Source organism: Vombatus ursinus, unplaced genomic scaffold (genome assembly GCF_900497805.2).
Source record: "Vombatus ursinus unplaced genomic scaffold, bare-nosed wombat genome assembly UNPS02014810.1, whole genome shotgun sequence".
Taxonomy (NCBI): Eukaryota; Metazoa; Chordata; class Mammalia; order Diprotodontia; family Vombatidae; genus Vombatus; species Vombatus ursinus.
In genome coordinates this window covers 46,104,478-46,122,241 of record NW_020954588.1, presented here as the reverse complement: position 1 = coordinate 46,122,241, position 17,764 = coordinate 46,104,478, and the positions used below count along the sequence as shown (strand labels likewise).

Below are 17,764 nucleotides of genomic sequence, written 5' to 3'. Positions count from 1 at the left end.
TTTTATTTCCAGTGCGAACATTTACACCTTGGAAACTGGTAAACCATAAATCAGGGCTTGGTTTATTGTTTTGCTGATTCCTAGACTGAAGACAATGAAGGAGAAAAAGTTAATAATGCAGATTAAACTTAAGAGTGTCATGCATGACTTTTTCCCTCTGGAGAGTCAGTTAACATTTATCAGCACACCCCTAGAAGTAGCTTCTATCTGTTGATGTGTTTAGTCATTTCACCACCTTTTTTTTTTTTTTTGAGTCTTTCAGAATTAAGTCACTTGCCCAAGGTCACACAACTAGTAAGTGTCTACCCATATTTGAACTCAGGTCCTCCTAACTCCAGGGCTACTTTGCCACTTAGCTGCCCCATTTCACTTATTTTTTAGCACCCTCTTAATGACCTCCAGGTGTTGGTCTTCTAGGTGTGACTTTCTTAGCACAGTGCCTTGGGCATAAGCACTCAATAAATACTGGTTGCAGTTAACAAGCTTTGCTTTATCTTTGTATCATCAGTACCCAGAATAATGCCTGGTACACGGGAGGTGCTTAATAAATGCTTGTTAAGGACATCAAGCAGGGCCATTGCAATGGCCTATGTGAAATCAATGAGAGGTGGGGGCGCTAGGTGGCACAGTGGGTAGAGCACGGCCCTGGAGTCAGGAGGACCTGAGTTCAAATCCGACCTCAGACACCTGTCACTTAACTAACTAGAAGTGTGAACCTGGGCAAGTCACTTAACCCCGATTGCCTCACCAAAAAGCAAGATAAAATCAAATCAATGAAAGATGGAGCTAGGCTCCTGAGATATGTGGATGGAAAGGGGTAGATAGGTGCAAGAGATTCTGTGAGGTAGAATCAATGAGAGTGGACAGCTGATTGAATAGGTGGCAGGAGGAAGAGGGAGTCGTGGAGGGGAAGATTGTGAACCTTAACTGGAATCTTTGGGTCGTACCTTCACTAGAGAGAAAGTCTGGAAATCCTCTACTCTCCTCGGGGCCCTTTCCTCCTCACCCCCACCCCCAGTCCCCTTCTCCTTAGATCAGCTTTTCTTGATGTGTGTGTATGTGTGTATGTGGGTAGGAGTGTAGTGTGTAGGTGTGTGTGTGTATGTGGGGGACGGGGCTGGACCCCTTTGGCAGGCTGGGGCAGCCAATGGATCTCTCCTTAGAATGTTTTAAAATACATACAATTCATAGGATTATAATGATATGAGTTATAATGAAATACGGTTTTGAAACCATAAAGAAATAAAAACATCCAGATTAAGAGAAATAGTCTTAAAATCTGAAAACCCAAGTTCAGGATTCGTATCTAATCCTGGGCGAGCCCCAATTTATGGAGGGCTGGAGGGTGGGTTAGGAAGGCCCCTTCCAGTTCCGAAGGGATTCTGAAGAGAAGCAAATAAATGCTTCATTTAGTCCCTGCACTACAACGCCTGGTACAGAACGGCCATTTAATAAATGGCTGGTAAAAAGCTTTCTTATGAATTTTAATAAAAACCCACCACCACCAGTGCTACACACACACACACACACACACACACACACACTCTTCTTGGTGAGTAACTTTAAAGCCGCCAGCCTAGTGTTGGAAGTAAGCCTCTTTTCTTCCCCGAGTCTTGTAAGTCAGGGTTCTGATGGTGTCCCACCCGTTCACTTCCCCGAACTGGGCCTCAGTTTCCACATCTTCAGGACCAGGGGCTTAGACTAGCGGTCCCTTCCATCTCTCCGTCTGGGATTCGAAGGGAAAGTCCAGGAAGCTCTCAGCCCCGAGGTCCGGGAGGGATGGCTACCCATCTCGTGGCTACTTCGCCTGCCTCGGTTCCCCCAGGTTGCCAGGCCGCCCACCCCAGGCAGCTGAGGTTTCGGAAATCTCGCTCTTTTCCGGTAGCCAAGCAGTCTCCGGTGAAACAAAGTTGCTCGCGTGCACGACCCGCGAAGGGCTTTCTGTTTCTTCATCTCTGTCCCCTCTCTCGCAGTTTCTGTCTTTCTGGCGCCTGTCTCTGTGTCAGTTTCTCTGTGTCTCTCTCTGGGTATGTCTGTGTCTCTCAATCTGCCTAAGTCTCTTTCTGTCTCGTCTTTCTGTGTGTCTCCGTCTCTCTCCCTCCTGCCTCCCCCTCCCCCACCCTTGTACCACTCCCTCATGCCAGCTCTGCTCAGCACCCCTTGCAGGGGATCTCGAGGCACCCCAGAGGGCTCGGGACTAAACCCCTCCCCCTCGCAGGGCGGCCACACCCAAACCTCCAGGGAACTGTCCGGGGGTCGCAGCCCTACTTCTTGCTACCTATGGGCGGTCGCGGACGTTTCCCCCGCGCCCTTGCCTCTGGCGGGGCCGGGCTCCGGGCACTCCCTCCCAGTCCCGCCCCTCGCTGCTCACTTGTTCTCCCAGTGGAATAAAAGCCCCCACCCCCGGGCAGGGGCCGGCCTGGGGTAGGGGTGGGTCCGGGGCGGGGTCCAGCGCTCAGGGGCGGGTCGCGGGCGGGCCCACCACACGGGGGCCGGGCCTGGGCTCTGGGGCGGCTCTTTGCTCCCGCCGTCGTCTCCACCTCCGCCTGGGCTGCAGTCCGGGACCGGGCCACCCACCCGGCAGACGGGCTCGCCGGGGCTCTGGGCTTTGAAGCCTCTTGGAGGGTAGGTGCGATCGCTCCTGCGAAGGGCTTCTGAAGGGGGAGGGGGCGGAGGGGTGGTCGCCCCTTTAGGGAGTGAGTGGGACTCCTGCTCGGGAGAGTTTCCCCGGGAAGTGTGAGGTCCTCTCCGGGGGTGGCTCCCTGGAGCCTCGGAGCCCCCTCCCCCTCCCAAAGAGCAAGGATGGGGGCGAGGCTGGGGGGGAGGGAGGAGGGGGGCTGCGGAGCTGCTTCTCAGCTCGCCCCCCTGCCCCCGGCTCCCGTGCGGCCGCTGTTCCCCTTTTGCCTCCCGGGGATGGCGGTAAAGTGAAGCAGCCCTCCCTGCCCTTGCCCTCCCCCACGGATGAAGGGGGTGGGGGCAGGGGGCGCTGGTCCGCTGCCCTCGTGTGATGGCTGACTTCTGCCTTCTTTTTAGCAGACGAAAGCCGGGGGCCCGGCTGCTGTGTCCCCCTCCCGGGCCCAGTGTCCCCGCTCCTTCGGGGCTCCCACTAGGGTCCGCGATGGACCGCGGCGGCGAGAGCGAAGTGGACTTTTCGAGTCACAACATTACCCCTTTGTGGAGGAGGCGATCCACCCCGCAGCCCCAGCGCCTAGTCCGGAGCAAGCCCAGACCCCAGTCCTATCAGAGCCCCACGGGGCTGCTGATCACGGATTTCCCTGTGGAGGACAGAGGGGTGTTCACGAGCAAGGAGCCTTGCCACAGTGGGAGCATTTCTTCGGCTTCACCTTCTCCATCTCCGTCGCCAGACCGCAGGATGCCCCAAAGGAGCCCTCTGCCGTGGTGCCCTAACAGAGGGCCTGTGGCCAATGGGAAGGCTCTCCCTCTGGATTTTAGAGCTATCTCCCAGAGGCTGCCGGCCGAAAAGTCACCCCGGGGCCATAGGATGGTGGCCAACCCTTCTGTCAGCTACCCGGGTACAGTCGCATCCCCAGAGACTCAAGTAGGGCACCCCCTTAGGATTTGCAATGCTTCTATCCCAAGCAGCCCGGCCCAAGAACTGGTGGGATTGAACGTCAGTACAGGGTCTTCACTCAGCGCATCTGTGCCTTCTCTTAACAACAATTCTACTGCTCCCCTACAATCACCACCCGGCCAGACTGCCAGGGACCCGGAATGGGCGCCTTTGAAACTCTCACCCTGCCCACAAAGGACTCCCCCTGAGCAAAAACTGTCTCTCCAGCGGCTGCCTTCCAACTCAGAAAAGCCTGTGGTCATCCTGAGTACCAACAGCCCAGCTGCCCTCAAAGTAGGGAAGCAACAAATTATCCCGAAGGGCTTGGCTTCTGAGATTAAAGTCAGCAAATCCAGCAGTCAAAACTCGGAGCCCCATAAGAGGGTCCTAAAGGTCCGAAGCATGGTGGACCCCATTAGTGCCCCACTGATCCCTGCAAGTGATGGGGAAGGAGAAGCTGAAAGTGACCTAGACAGTCCTGGGTCCCTGAGGAGAGGCTTGAGATCCACTTCCTACCGCAGGGCTGTCTTCAGTGGTTTTGATTTTGACAGTCCCATCAACTCCAAGAAGAAAAACAGAATGTCCCAGCCAAGTCTTAAAGCGGTCATGGAAGACAAAGAAAAGATCTCTAGTTTAGGAAGGATTAAGGTAAGTAAATTATGAGGAAGTGGGCACATACCCAAAGTGCATGTATGTGTGTGTGTGTGTGTGTGTGTGTGTGTGTGTGTGTGTGTCTGTTGGGGGGGATAAAATACTATTATCTTTTCTTGTTCAACAGATGATTCTCTCTTTGGGGCCTAATTCAGAGGGCCTGCTTCTGTTCCATTGCACCCTGTGCCCTGCCACCTCTCCCCACTCCCAACCATACAGCTTTCTGACCATTTCAGGCCTGACTGGCACCACCAGAGGAGATCGCACAGGCAACTTGTCAATGAAAAACTTCAGGTAGAATGTTGGCAGCAGAAAATGAGGAACTGTCTAGTTCAGTTTGTTAGGTCATCTGCAGAGTTGGGTTCTCCCACCTGTCAGTGTGGGATTTCTAAAGCAAAAGCTTACCCATATCACCCTTCCCCCAATCAATTCTAGTGGCCCCTTGTTACCTTTAGGAGCAAATACAAACGCCTCTCTTTGGCATTTCAAACCATTCCCAGGCTGACTCCAGCCCACCTCCAGACTGGTCTTCTTGAGGTTCCTTGCACGTGCCATTGCTATCTCTGTCTTTACCTGCCACAGTCCCTGGACTACACTCTGGCCTCCCTTCTGTCCTTAGAATCCCCGAGTTTCCTTCAGAGCTCAGCTCTGACACATGCTACCCAAGGCTTTTCCTGATTACCCTCCCCCAATTACCTTATATTCATTTATTATATATTCATGTGTCTATGTTTTCTTTTTCCTTCCTCTCCTCTATTTTGATATCCCTAGGACAGTAAGTAGGACTTAGTTGCTGCTTAAAAGCTTGTCAGACATTGTGTTAGGGATCTCCAGGCACACGGGAATGCAGAAACAAACATGCCCTCCTCTCAAAGTGCTTCCATTCTAATAGGGAAACAGCTTGTGTACACACACACACACACACACACACACAGAGTTATATAGTTATCTATACATAATTATATATATGTATGTATATATATATATATGTAGTTATAGTTATATACATGATACCTACAAAATTGTTTCTTTTAGAGGGGAAGGCACCCACCACTGGAGGGGCCAGGAAAGACCTCCTGCAGAAAAGTTGGGTTTTAGTGGAGTCTTGAAGAAAGCTAAGAGAGAAAGGGGTGGGATGAATTCAAAGATGAGGTTTGGCAAGGTGTGAATGGCTATTGGCCAAGGAGAAGCAGTGTCTTGGGGAAGGAGGGGGGGCTAGGTGTGCCAGAAGAAGGAAGGAATGTGAAAGAATGAAATTCAAAATGCAAGAACATTGGTTAATTAGGAGCAGGAATTCCAGACGATACACTGCCTGAAATACATAGTCCTCACCTCTGCCTCTTAGAATCCCTAGGCTCCTTCCAAGCTCAGTTCAGTTCAAACAGCATTTTCTACAAAAGGTATTTCCAGATCACCCCTTCCTGCTGCCTCCACTCCTCATCCCACAAAGTTAATGTCTATTTCTTTTCTATGTGCCTACTTACATATAAGCAATCTTTTCCTATAGAATATAAGTTCCTTGAGGGCAGGCGCTGTTTCATTTTTCATTTTGTTTGCTCAGTGCGAGGCATCTAGTAACAGCTTCATACATCTTTGCTATTTCACTGATCAGAGCCATTTGCCCCTGGCCATTGGAAAGTTGAGTGTGTGTGCCCGTGTGCAAAGCAACTAAGTTTTCCTGACTTGGTACTATTGACCAAGTAGTATTTACAGCCCCACTCTAGTGAAATGTTAATTCAAGTGTGTAGTGACTTCATTCTGCCTGCTTTCCAGTGTCTTTTTAATTATTGAATTGTGTAATTATTATTCAGAAATTATTCACTGCATTCCCCCCAAGTAAAATGTAAAGACAGGTTGTTTCTCCAGGATCCCAAATGCTTTGACTGTGACCGCTGTCATGTTTGTTGTATTTTCTTTGACTTTTCTTTGTATTTCCTCTCATCTCTGACACTCATCTGTGTGACCATAGGAAGGCATTTAACTCAGATCCTCAATTTTCCTCATCTATAAAATAGGAATAATAAAACCTGTAATGCCTTCCCTGGGTTGTTATGAGAACCAAGTGAGATAAGGGAGGTAAAGTGCTGCACAAGATTTAAAGTCCATGTAAATGTCAGCCATTTATTTAAATGTCAGTAAATGTAGCTATGACTGCTACCTCGGTGGAAGGAAGGAAGGAAGGAAGGAAGAGAGGGAGGGATTGGTAAAGGAAGGGAGAAAGGAAGGGAAAAAAGGAGGGAAGGGAGAGAGGGAGGAAGGAATGGAGGGAAGGAGCAAGGAAGGGAAGAAGGAAGAGGAGGAGAGGAAGGAAGGGAGGGAAGAGAGTGAGGGAAGAAAGAGGAAAGGGAGGAAGAGAAGAAAAGGAAGGGAAGGAGGGGAGGGAAGGAAGGAAGAGAAGAAAGGAGAGAAAGGAAGGAAAAGGGAAAGAAGGGAGAAGGACAAATTAGATGTGTGAGTGAATCCACTTTTTCTAGAAACGAGACAATTTCTCCAGTGGGTCAGAAACTTATTTTAACTTGTATCCAGCTAACATTTTTGGCAGCCACATCTCTTCTTGATTAATCGGTGAACTGTAACTCGTCTATATAAATGTCATGTATTTAGTGCAATGAGAATCTGTTTTATTTTAGAGGGTTATGGTCTTGCAGAAAGGAGCTTACATAATATATTTTGTGTTTTAAAAACAGCTTTTTTCACTCTGATAGTAGCAGAAAGTTTAGTGCCTCGGTCATGTTGTGAGGTTGCTAGATGGGAAGTGCCCTTAGGTGGGAGTCCTTGCTACGGTGTAGGGTGGGCCTTCGCCCTCACTGTTTTTAGGGCATCTTCTACATGCATGGCCTACACTTAGTAGAGATAATATGTTCAGAATTTTTTAAAGATATGAAACAGTTTGTAGATTTTGAAAAATTGTGCTCAGTCACACTGGCTCATATGTGGTTTGCTCTCTTTCTTTCTGCTTTTCATATTTCATAGAAGAAAATGCTGAAAGGCCAAGGAACGTTTGATGGGGAAGGTAAGCATTCAGTTTTCTAGACAGTCCAATTTCTTTTTTGTTGTTTCAATATGAAAACAAAATTATGAGAATGTAAGAAAAATGACAGAATATAAGCACCTTTAGGCAAGGATTTCAACCAAAGAAACAAACAAAATGGATTTTAAAAAGTGCCCAAAGTTTCTCCCATCTTACTATATTATGTATTTCAAAGTTCTGAGTTAAACTATTATTTAATAATACAAGCCACAAGTAAAGTTTCTGAAGAAACAATATGATGCCATGGGATGGAACACTGGATTGGATCTAGGGGATCCAGGTTCAACAATCTAGCTCTGATCTTTATTCTTTCTGTGACCTTGGACAAGTCACTTCCCCTCCATGAGCCTCTGTTTCTTCATTTAAAAAAATGATATTACCCCTAAGGGTTCTTTGGCTCAGTCTAAATGACCATAAGATTTCATCTGTGCTTCATTTCTGCTCATAGGAGAATATTTATTCTACCAAAAATGAAGAGATTTTCTTATTACATCTATCTTTTCAGTATGAAAAAAAAAATGTTCTCGAAACTTTTTTTCACAGATGTTCATTGGCTTTTCCACAGACGCGATTTTTCCCCATTGCAATATCATCCCTCATTTTAGACTCTGTGATTTGGGAAATGGAATCCTCTATGAGGCAATGAATCCTTTTTCCTCAGTTTGGGGATCTGACACCATTTCTGTGACCTTCACCTGCTGAACTAGGGGCAGCCTTGCCAGGTGCTCAACCCTAATCAAATTAGTGAACTTTGTGCTTAAATGTCTGACCACGAATCTGGTGCTTAAAAAAAAAAAAGAAAAGAAAAGAAAGAATTACTGTGATAGTAGCAGCTTCTTCCCCAGAGGAGAGGTCGGTGTCAGCCTGAGGAACATGTACCTGGTGTTCATTTTCTTTTTAAATCAGATTTGTGATTTCAGAGGATGATCAGTGGGGGAACTCTACTCATGGAGATTGGCATGTGCTCTGGGATTTATAAGCTTAGACGTCTTCATGGCAGCACTGGGAGGTTAAGTGATTTTCTCATTTTAAAAATATTATAAGAAAGTGGGAGAAGACTCAGAGACCCTCCAGTCCTATCCCCTTGTTTTCACAGATGGGGAAACTGAGGCCCAGGGAGCTTTCGTAACTGACTCAGCATATCATGGAGCTAGAGATGGAGGGGAATTCAGAGACCATCTAATCCCTCCCCAGCATTTCACAAGAAAAGAAAATGAGGCCCAGGGCTAGTGAGTGGTTTGCCCAAGGCTACACAGGGTATCAGTGATGGGTTTGAGCCCAGGTCATCTCACTTCCAGAAGCTGTTCTTTCCATTGAACGTGGGGATATCCTCATCTAAACATACTTGGCATATGAAATCCAAATGGATAAGACAGATGTAAAAGAGGTGATGATTGGTTTTACCAAAAGTTTCTGTCCAAGGTTACTTTAAATGACACATTTTGGTGTTGAATTTAGCCCTTGCTTTAGTTTTTGAAAACTGAATTTTTGTGCTGAGGTTGGTGCCTTATCTCATCGGATCATATGTATGGCCTTAATGACCATCTTGCCTTCCATCCTCTCCTGAACCTGCCTCAGAGTTCTCAGAGACATCTGCCATGTTTATGCAGATATTACTTAGCTGGAAGGGCAGGGTGAGAGATTTTTCCATCCCAAGACCTCTCATAGACTTTCAACTAAATACAGAGCTGGTGATGCAGTGGATAGAGTGTTGGATCTGGAGTCAAGGAAGGCCAGAGATTAGCTGTGTGTCTGGTCCCTTAACCTCTTTCTACTTGAGTTTCCTCAACTGTAAAGAGAGATCTCCCAGGGTTGCTATGAAGATAAAATGAGATCATATTTGTAAAGCACTTTGCAAACCTTAAAACCCTATAGAAATGCTAATTGTTATTATTATTATTATTACTATTATCATCTGAGTCAAAGAAGAGTTATGATCCATGGTTGGAGAATAAGCTCTTATGGAACCATGAGTCCTTGAAGTATTGACATTTGCATAGCTCATGTTTAGGAGACATTTTGAAGTTTACCAGATGTATTAGTCACAGGTAGGTAGTTTTAAAAATCTCATTTGACAGATAAAGAAACTGAGGCCCAGAGGGCTCAGTGCCTTGCCCCAGGGTATACAACTTGGGAGGACTGGAGTCTGAATTTCGAGCCTGCTTTTCTCACTGCCAGGCTGGGGTTCTTTCCATTGCCTCATGGGGCTTTTATGAAGGTGATTTGTGTCTTCAATGGATTTTACAGAACCTTAGCCCTGGAAGGAAGCTCGGAAGTCAGCTCCTCCAACTCTCCTGTTTTCTGGGTGAGGGTAACTGCCCCAAGAACCTTAGTGACGTGGCCCAGATCTGCTTGTGTTAGAGGCAGGGCCAGCATGAGAGAGTCTAGTCTCCTGATTTCTAGGATGCTTCCCACCACCCCTTAGTTCCAGCACTCGGCAAACCTCCTAGAAACTCTCCCTCAAAGGTTGGAAAGCCTTTGGTTTTTTTAAAGGAATGGAATCCTGGCCTTTGGCACAGTATGCAACCTAGCTCGCTTTCAAAGAGCTGCTTCTGGGTGTCTGTCCATTCCCATCTCCTATCATTCCTGATAATCTTTTGGCTTCTGTTTCATCCCCATCCTTCCAGGACATCCTGGAGGTTTTATGTGGGAGAGCCAAGAGAAAAATGGGGATAAGGACTCTCGCTCTAAAAATCTCCCAAGGTTTGTGGGGAAACCCCATTTGCCAACTTTAATGCAATATATAAATATGAGTTATAACTCTGGTATGTAGTCTTGGCCTTGACCCAAACCTGGTCAATAGAAACAGAAGGATTTCTCCTTTATATGAAGTAGAAAAGGAGATATTTTGAATGCTCAAACTTCTCCAGTTTCCAAGTATTTTACATTCCATGATTAATCCCAATTCAAAGCTAATGAATATATTCATCATCTACTCTGTGCCCAGCACATAAATCCCTGCTCCCCAGGCAGGAGGAGATGACACCTGGATGTGAATTTCATTGATGATCTACACCCAATGTGAGCAACCTTCCTCCACCTATGTAGGCAGCACTTTCTCTGCCATGGATGTTCTTAAAGAGCTGCCTGAGATCCACAGAGATTTACTTAGGGATTAAGTGACCTGCCCAGGATCATATAGACAGCAGCTATCTGAACGGGGACTCAAACCTACATCCCCCTGGCTTTGAGGCCAGATTTCTATTTAGTTGATATACCTTAGACACCAGTGGACCATGTCATCTGCTCATTCGTTCCCCACCCCCTTCCCCACCTCACTAAGAAATTTTCAGTGGCTAGAATTCAATACAAAACTCTTGGCCTGACAGTTGAGTCCCCCTTCCCACCCACCACCATCTGACTTCCAAGTCTCATTTCTTTGTATTTTCCATCCTGTGCCCTCTGTTCCAGTTGATTTTGTTAGCTACCTCTTTCCCACCCATGTGGCTTTAGTGGTGGAATGCACACTCTCCTCACCTCTGCCTCATGGAATCAAAGTAAAGCTCGGGGGTCACCTCCTATGGGAAGCCTTCCCTGATTTTCTTTCCTTGTCCCCCAATTGTTAATGTCTTGTCCCCTTGAAGTTACTTTGTATATGGTTTAGACTTATTGGTTTGCGTACATGAATTCTTCACTGGCTATTTGCTTCCATTTCTTTGAATCTCTAGTTGTAGAATGCCTGTATATAACAGGCGCTTAATAAATGTCAAGTGGAATCCAATTGGGCTATTAAGATGTAAAATATCATGGAAGAAAGAGCCAAGTTGTGTGATATAAAACATTGGGCACATAGAAAAATTCTGCACAGGAGAAATCAATGTGTAATAATAGTTGGGAAAGAGTGTAAAAGATATGAAAATCAATTTACATAAAAACAGATGTTTTATGGAACTGACTGTTCTCATGGGGGAAGAAAAGGAAATTAAACAATTTGTTTTAGCAAGGATAAAAGTGCTTAATCAATGAAATCCAATGCTGCACTGGGTTAAAAACAGTCTCTTTTTTTCTTCTAAGTTAGATAGCAAAACATCAATTCAGATAAAAAAGGAGATTTTACATACCATTCAAATGCCATGTCAACATCCATTTGTCTCTTATTTACAAAGGATATACATTCCTTTGAGACTTGGCATTGCTTAAAAGAATGAATGAAAAGAAAATTAACTTGACCTTATGTTTCAGTAAGAGCAGCATAGTAGCGTTCAGGAATCAGGAGGTGATGTTCTCCAGCCCTCTGCCCTGCTCAGACCACTTCCAAAGTATCATGTCCAGTTCCTGCCCCATCTTCAGAAAGATGTTGATGAACTAGAGAGTGCAATCAGAGCAGCAAGGATCCAGTCCATGACAAGTGAAGAACAATTCAGGCACTGGCAATAGTTAGTAAGGAGAAGAGAAGAGAAGGTAACCTGCCTTCAGGTGTTTGAAGGACTGTTGCCTGGAAGGGGAAATGGACGTAGCCAGATTAGACCTAGAGGCCAGAACTTGGAGTGAGCGTGGAAGGTGTAAAAAGTCCATTTTAAACTTAATGTAAGGAGACACTCCCTAACAATGAATGGTTTCCTAAAGTGAAGTGGACTGCCTTGAAAGAGAGTGAGGTTGCCCTCCTTGGGAGTGTCAAGTGAAAAGTGTGTGAGTATCTGTTGGGTAGGTCAGCTATTCTTGGTCAAAGATGAGTTGGACCAGACAACCTCTGAGAACTTTCCAGCTCTCAATCCTGCAGTTCTGGGAACCAGGAAAATGTGGCTAGAGCTCCTTTGGAAACAAATAGGAAAGGGGACTAGCCCGGTCATTTCCATGATGTGAGGAAACTCCCTCCCCCAGTGCAAATTGACACATTCCCTGCAATTTATAGTTTTAGAGAGTTGTCTAGAACATTGAGAGGTTAAATCACATGGCCAGGGTCACCCTCCAGTATGTGCCAGGGGGGACGAACTGAACCCAGGTCCTCCTGGCTTCTACTATACCATGCTGCCTCTAATTGGAAAAAAGCATACACTTTGGGAGCAATTAATTACACGTTTATGGCTTGTTCTTATTGTAGAAAATGCTGTGTTGTATCAGAACTACAAAGAAAAAGCTCTTGATATTGACTCTGATGAAGATTCAGAGCCTAAAGAGCAAAAACCAGATGAAAAAATCGTAATTCACTACAAGCCGCTGAGGTCCATGTGGAGCCAGCTTTCTGCGGTGAGTATCTATCTGTTTTGTCTCTCTTCAAGGAAGAAAAGTAAAATGTGGGAATTGTGTGTGTGTGTGTGTGTGTGTGTGTGTGTGTGTGTGATTATGTGTGTGTGTGTGTGTGTGTGTGTGTATGTCTCTTTGATTTGTTAACAAGCCAGTGACCTTAAGGATAAATAACCTGCTTTTCACAGTAGGAAATATTTCTTAAGAGTCTGTGGGCAGTGAGCTGAACTTTTATTCTGGGAATTTGTAACTTTCTGATGAAAGTATTAAGATTTGATAGAGTAAGTGTCTTCAGACAGATGGATCCATAGCACTTCTCATGTGGTGAATGCATACTGTGTGTGTAGCTGTATTTAGGATATAAATGTATACTTGCCCTAAATACAACTGTTCTGTGCTATTTGTTTAAGGTCTAAAACATTCTCCATTGAAAGATGTACTCTGTAATGGGTGAGCACTTTTAGGAAAAGAACAGCATTGTGAACATCTGAGAAGTGCAGGTGGGACTGAGGGTCTTTCCTGTTACAAAAGAAGACCTGATGTTCCTTAACAGTCAAGAGGAGGGAATCACAAATACTCAGGGAACCTATTAGGATGCTGAGGTATAAGAATAATAACAATATGAGGAGGAGGAAGACGGGAAGGAAAATGATGATGATGATGTATACTATGTGCCAGGCACTGTGCTAAGCGCTTTACAGGTCTTATTTGATCCTCAGAAATCAGGGATTTCTCAGCCTCACAGACAGAGTCTTAGAAATATGTATATGTATATATACATACATACATACATATATATATGTATCTGTGTATATATATAATATGTATCTACATATGTATATGTGTATGCATATTATATTGAGGGGGACAATTAAAAAGAACAAATCCCCACAGTTTGGTCGCCATCTTCCTATTTTGATGATGAGCAGAGATCCTGAGATCTGTTGACCATGGGATAAGATTGTCAGGAAAGGGGAAGGGCCAAGTCCCCTGTGGTTAGCTGAGGGTGATGTTCGGGGTAAGAGTTTATGTAGACATAAACTTTAAAAGGCAGAGATGCTAAGATTATAACTTTTGCACAAAGGGCCAGATTTTCTTTATTTGCAAATTCTCTGGGATTTCTTTAGAGAAAAGAGAGATGTAGATATATGCAGATGTGTGTGTGTGTGTGTGTGTGTGTGTGTGTGTAATGGAGAGTGTGTGTCTATGAAGTATTGGAGCAGGGCATAGATATGTGTACACATACACATGCATGCACATATACATATATACACATGTATGTATATACATATGTACATGTCTCCTGCTCTAATACTTCTTTGTTGAGTTGATTGAGTGCAGGTGGTCCTGGGCTCCCAAACATCATCCTGGTGATGTACAAATTCTGTCTGATCCTACCAGGGTGAAAGGGCCTTGAAAGTGAGTCCAGTTACAGGCTGTTTATTTCCCCTCTCAGAAACCACCTTACCAAGTCCTGAGAGGCTCATTCCCTCTTTGTGTGTGATACAAAACCCAGCACCTTTCTTAGGAGTTTAGAGAAACAAAATCTAATGATTTTAGTTTCAATTCGATGTAGAAACCAAAGGCGGAAGGAGTGCTGTTGTGATGAATTGTTATTAAAGCAAACAAGCCCTCTGCTGTTCTGCCTGAGTTTGTGCCTTGGTCCCTCTTCTCCCATAGGGCTGGAACCCTGTTTGTGGGCAGAAGCCCAAGGAAAGCTCTGGGATTTGGGGCATCCTTCAGCCCAGTCCTATGTCATTGGGTTTTTGATACCTGCCTGCATTAGGAGTCAAAGTGGTCTGGGGGATCATCATCTGGGCTGGTGTGTGAGCATGGTTTGGAAAAGCCCATTGCTGGAGGGAAGTCGGAATGAGGAGTTCCCTAGCCATGAGGTGATCATAAATTGACTATCTATCTGGATGTCCTACTAAAAGACTCTGTGTGTGTGTGTGTGTGTGTGTGTTTGTGTGTGTGTGTGTGTTTGTGTGTGTGTGTGTGTGTGTTTGTGTGTGTGGTATATAAGAGGTGTATGTAAGTGTCAAGTTATTTATGAGTGTGTGTGTATGATTATGTTGTGAGTGTGTGTGTGTGTGGTATGTAAGAGGTGTATGTAAGTGTGAAGTTATTTATGAGTGTGTGTATGATGGTGTTGTTTGTGAGTGTGTGTAGGTGTATGTATGTATAGGAATATGTGAGTATGTATATATGTGTGTGAATGTATATGTGAGTATGTCTGATATGTATATATGAATATGTGTGTGAGTGTGTGTGTGGTATGTAAGAGGTGTATGTGAGTGTGTGAAGTTGTGTATGAATGTGTGAGTGTGTGTGTGTGTGTGTGTGTGTGTGTGTGTGTACTATATGCTTAATTTTCATATTTCCCAAGGACATTTTATCATTGCTTTGCTAATCTGTGCCCTCTCTTAAATTGATAGGACTTGTTTTATCAGTAGATTACTAGAAGCCGGAGGAGCTTTTCAAGAGGAGTAATTTGAAGTAGTTTATAGCTATTATACAATGTAAGATGTTTAAATATTCTGCACGGAGTCTCCTTTGTCCGAGCTTGTTTCCTCGTTACCCTCTCCCTCTAGTTTCCTTGAGCTGTGGAAGCCGACTGTGGACTTTGGCAGAGCAGGGGGAGGGGCTGAGGCGATCTTCGGGCATTTTGTGTGGGTAGGTTTGCTTTTCACCAAAAGGTTTTGTGTTCCTTACTCAGGGACCATTATTTAAGACTGTTGACCCTCTTCCATCCTTCATGCCCAGGCAAGCAGTGGTTCAGTGGAAATTGTGTGAGATTTGGATATAGCTGATCTCAGATCTGGATTTAAATCCTAGGTTTACCGCTAACTACTTATATAACTTCGGGAAAGTCGTTTAATCTCTCTGTGTCTCAGTTTATTCATCTGTAAAATGAAAAGTTGGGTTAAATTCTTTGAGCTCTTTCCCACTCAAAATCAATGATCCTAAAACAAGCTATCAATTAGGAAACCAAACTCCTGAGCCTTCAATCTCATTTATAAAGCTACATAGCTCACCTAGGGATAGCTTCAGGAAAATCTAAGAATGGGAAAGAAAGAAGATTTGACAATGGGGAAATCTATTGTAAGTATACTTATATTAAAAAAAAATGAGTTTCAGTATATAGTAGGTAAGTCTTAACAATTGAATTTAAGATGACTAAAACTTGTTAATTATATCTTATTAAAAATATTGTCTATATATTCCAATGTATCCCTCCATGTTCTCCCTTCAGAAAATTATCCCTTGTATCAAAGAACAAAAAAGATGAGGGAGAACCAATACATTAAAATTGTTTGACGTTATTTGCAGTATTCCACACCCAGTCCCCCAGCTCTATAAAGAAGTGGGGTCAGGTGCCTTTCATATCTCGTCTTTGGCACTAAACTTACAGCATTTGGCTTCATTTGTTTTGCTGTCTTTCTTTCTATTTACCTTGGTGTAGTCATTGTGTATATTGCCTTCCTGGTTCTTTTTCACTTTGAATCAGTTTCCCTAAGTCTTCCCGTACTTCTCAGTTTTCATGATACTCATCATTTCTTACCTCACAGTACATTGCATTAGGATCATGTGGCATATTTTGTTTAGCTATCCAGTCAGTCAGCTAGCATTTATTACGCACTGTGCCAGACACTGCAAAGATCTGGGGATACAAAAAAAGCCCCCTCAAAAGTCCCTGCTCTCAAAGAGCTTATAGTCTAACGGGGGTGTGTGTGTGACATGAGAACAACTTTGTACAAATGAGATACAGGCTGGATAAAATGGGGACAGTTTCAGTGGGATGACTGGGGAAGGCCTCTTGCAGAAGGTGGGACTTTAGCTGAGACTAGAAGGAAGCCAAGGAAGGCAAGAGTGGGGATGAGAAGGGAAGGCATCCCAGGCATGGGGAACAGCCAGTGAAAATGCTTGGAGTTGGGAGATGGGTTGTCTTGTGCAAATAATAGTGAGGAAGAGCCAGTGGAACTGGATTGCAGGTGCCCCATGGAGAAGAGTAGTAAGGCATAAGAAGACTGGATGGGTAGGAGTGGACCAGGTTCTGAAAAGCTTTAAAAGACAAACAGAATTTTATATTTGATCCTGGAAGTAATAGGGAGCCACTGGTATTTACTAACTAGGGAGAGTGACTTGTTATCCACTTTTTACTTTTACTTTGTTGCCTCCGCAAGACGTGCTATATACATATTTTTTGTGTTTATGGGTCCTTTCTTTTTGTCATTGACTTTCTTGGCTGGGGGAGGGATATCTAGCAGTCCCAATCCCTAGTTCAAAGGTTAGGGATGTGAGGAGAAGCTTCAGTACAGGGCTTGAGAGCTTGTGTGTCGTAATTCAAGTGAGGAAAGAGCTTTCTACCAGAAGCTAGAGAGGTGAACCTAAGACCAGGAGAGTGGGATCTAATATTCTTAGGTTCCAGATGCACCACAGCAAAGTTTCACCAGAACTGCACAGTAGGTAAAATATTCCTTGGAATACTTGGAAATAGAGCCAGAGATGACTCTAAAAAGCCTGATTTCCATATAAGCATTGTTGACTTGAATAATAAAAATAATAAGATAAAAATAAAATAAAATTAATAATAATATAATCACCCATAAGGTAAAGACTTAGTAAAAATGTTTAAATGAATGATTGTATCTCTGGATCCCCAACATATTCACAGGGCTGGTTGTGTATGTGTAAGTTATATCGTAGAAGACACTGTAGGTCGGGGAGTTACTCTGGAGAAGGGAAAGGGAAAGACCATGATCAAGATCCCACCAGGATTTATGGATGATGGCAGCAAAAAACTGCCCAGTGATTTCAAAACAAAACAAAGTTTTCTGTTTGGAGACTGAGTGAGGCTTGCATTTTTTCCGTAACTATTTACCTAGATAAGACCTCAAGATGTGTTCCTTCTCTCTTTAAACATTTCTTGAAAGTCCTCTGTCCACAGTGAGGGCTTAATAAATGCCACTGAGTGACAAGCCAGGGAACCTAGTCATTGTAGCCACAAAATCAAGTTATTTCATGCCCAACTGGAATGCTTTGTCCCAGGTTGGGGGGGTAGGATTGGTTAAGAAGAAAGTTCTAATGTTGTACCCCAGAGCCATAAGAGACTGTGGGAATTGATTGGGAGACAGTCACATTTTGAAAGCCCTGCTTGATTTGGCTTAGAGTTGTAGGACTGTCATTTCTGAGGGGCCCTCTGCACAGCCGGCCTCTAATTGGGGGGATTTCTGTGACTTGGGAGATGGACAGGCAATGGTCATCTTTAAGTTTGTGAAGGGCTGTCATGAAAGAGGAATTAATTTATTCTTCTTGGCCCCAAAGGA

At 44.5% G+C, this 17,764-nt stretch overlaps 1 protein-coding gene across 2 annotated transcripts in view; it reads left to right on the top strand.

The window, feature by feature from the left end:
• The first annotated feature begins 2,555 nt into the window (after positions 1–2,555).
• ARHGEF26 (Rho guanine nucleotide exchange factor 26) overlaps positions 2,556–17,764 on the top strand; it is a 140,013-nt gene continuing 124,804 nt past the window's right edge. Inside the window, exons 1-4 of one of the 2 annotated variants that reach the window (XM_027876052.1) lie at positions 2,556–2,625; positions 3,034–4,219; positions 7,196–7,235; positions 12,295–12,440. In XM_027876052.1, coding sequence (XP_027731853.1) covers positions 3,119–4,219; positions 7,196–7,235; positions 12,295–12,440 — 1,287 coding nt within the window. In that variant the 5' untranslated portion in view covers positions 2,556–2,625; positions 3,034–3,118. The remainder of the gene's footprint in view (positions 2,626–3,033; positions 4,220–7,195; positions 7,236–12,294; positions 12,441–17,764) is intronic. The other variant, XM_027876053.1, reaches the window with a different exon arrangement.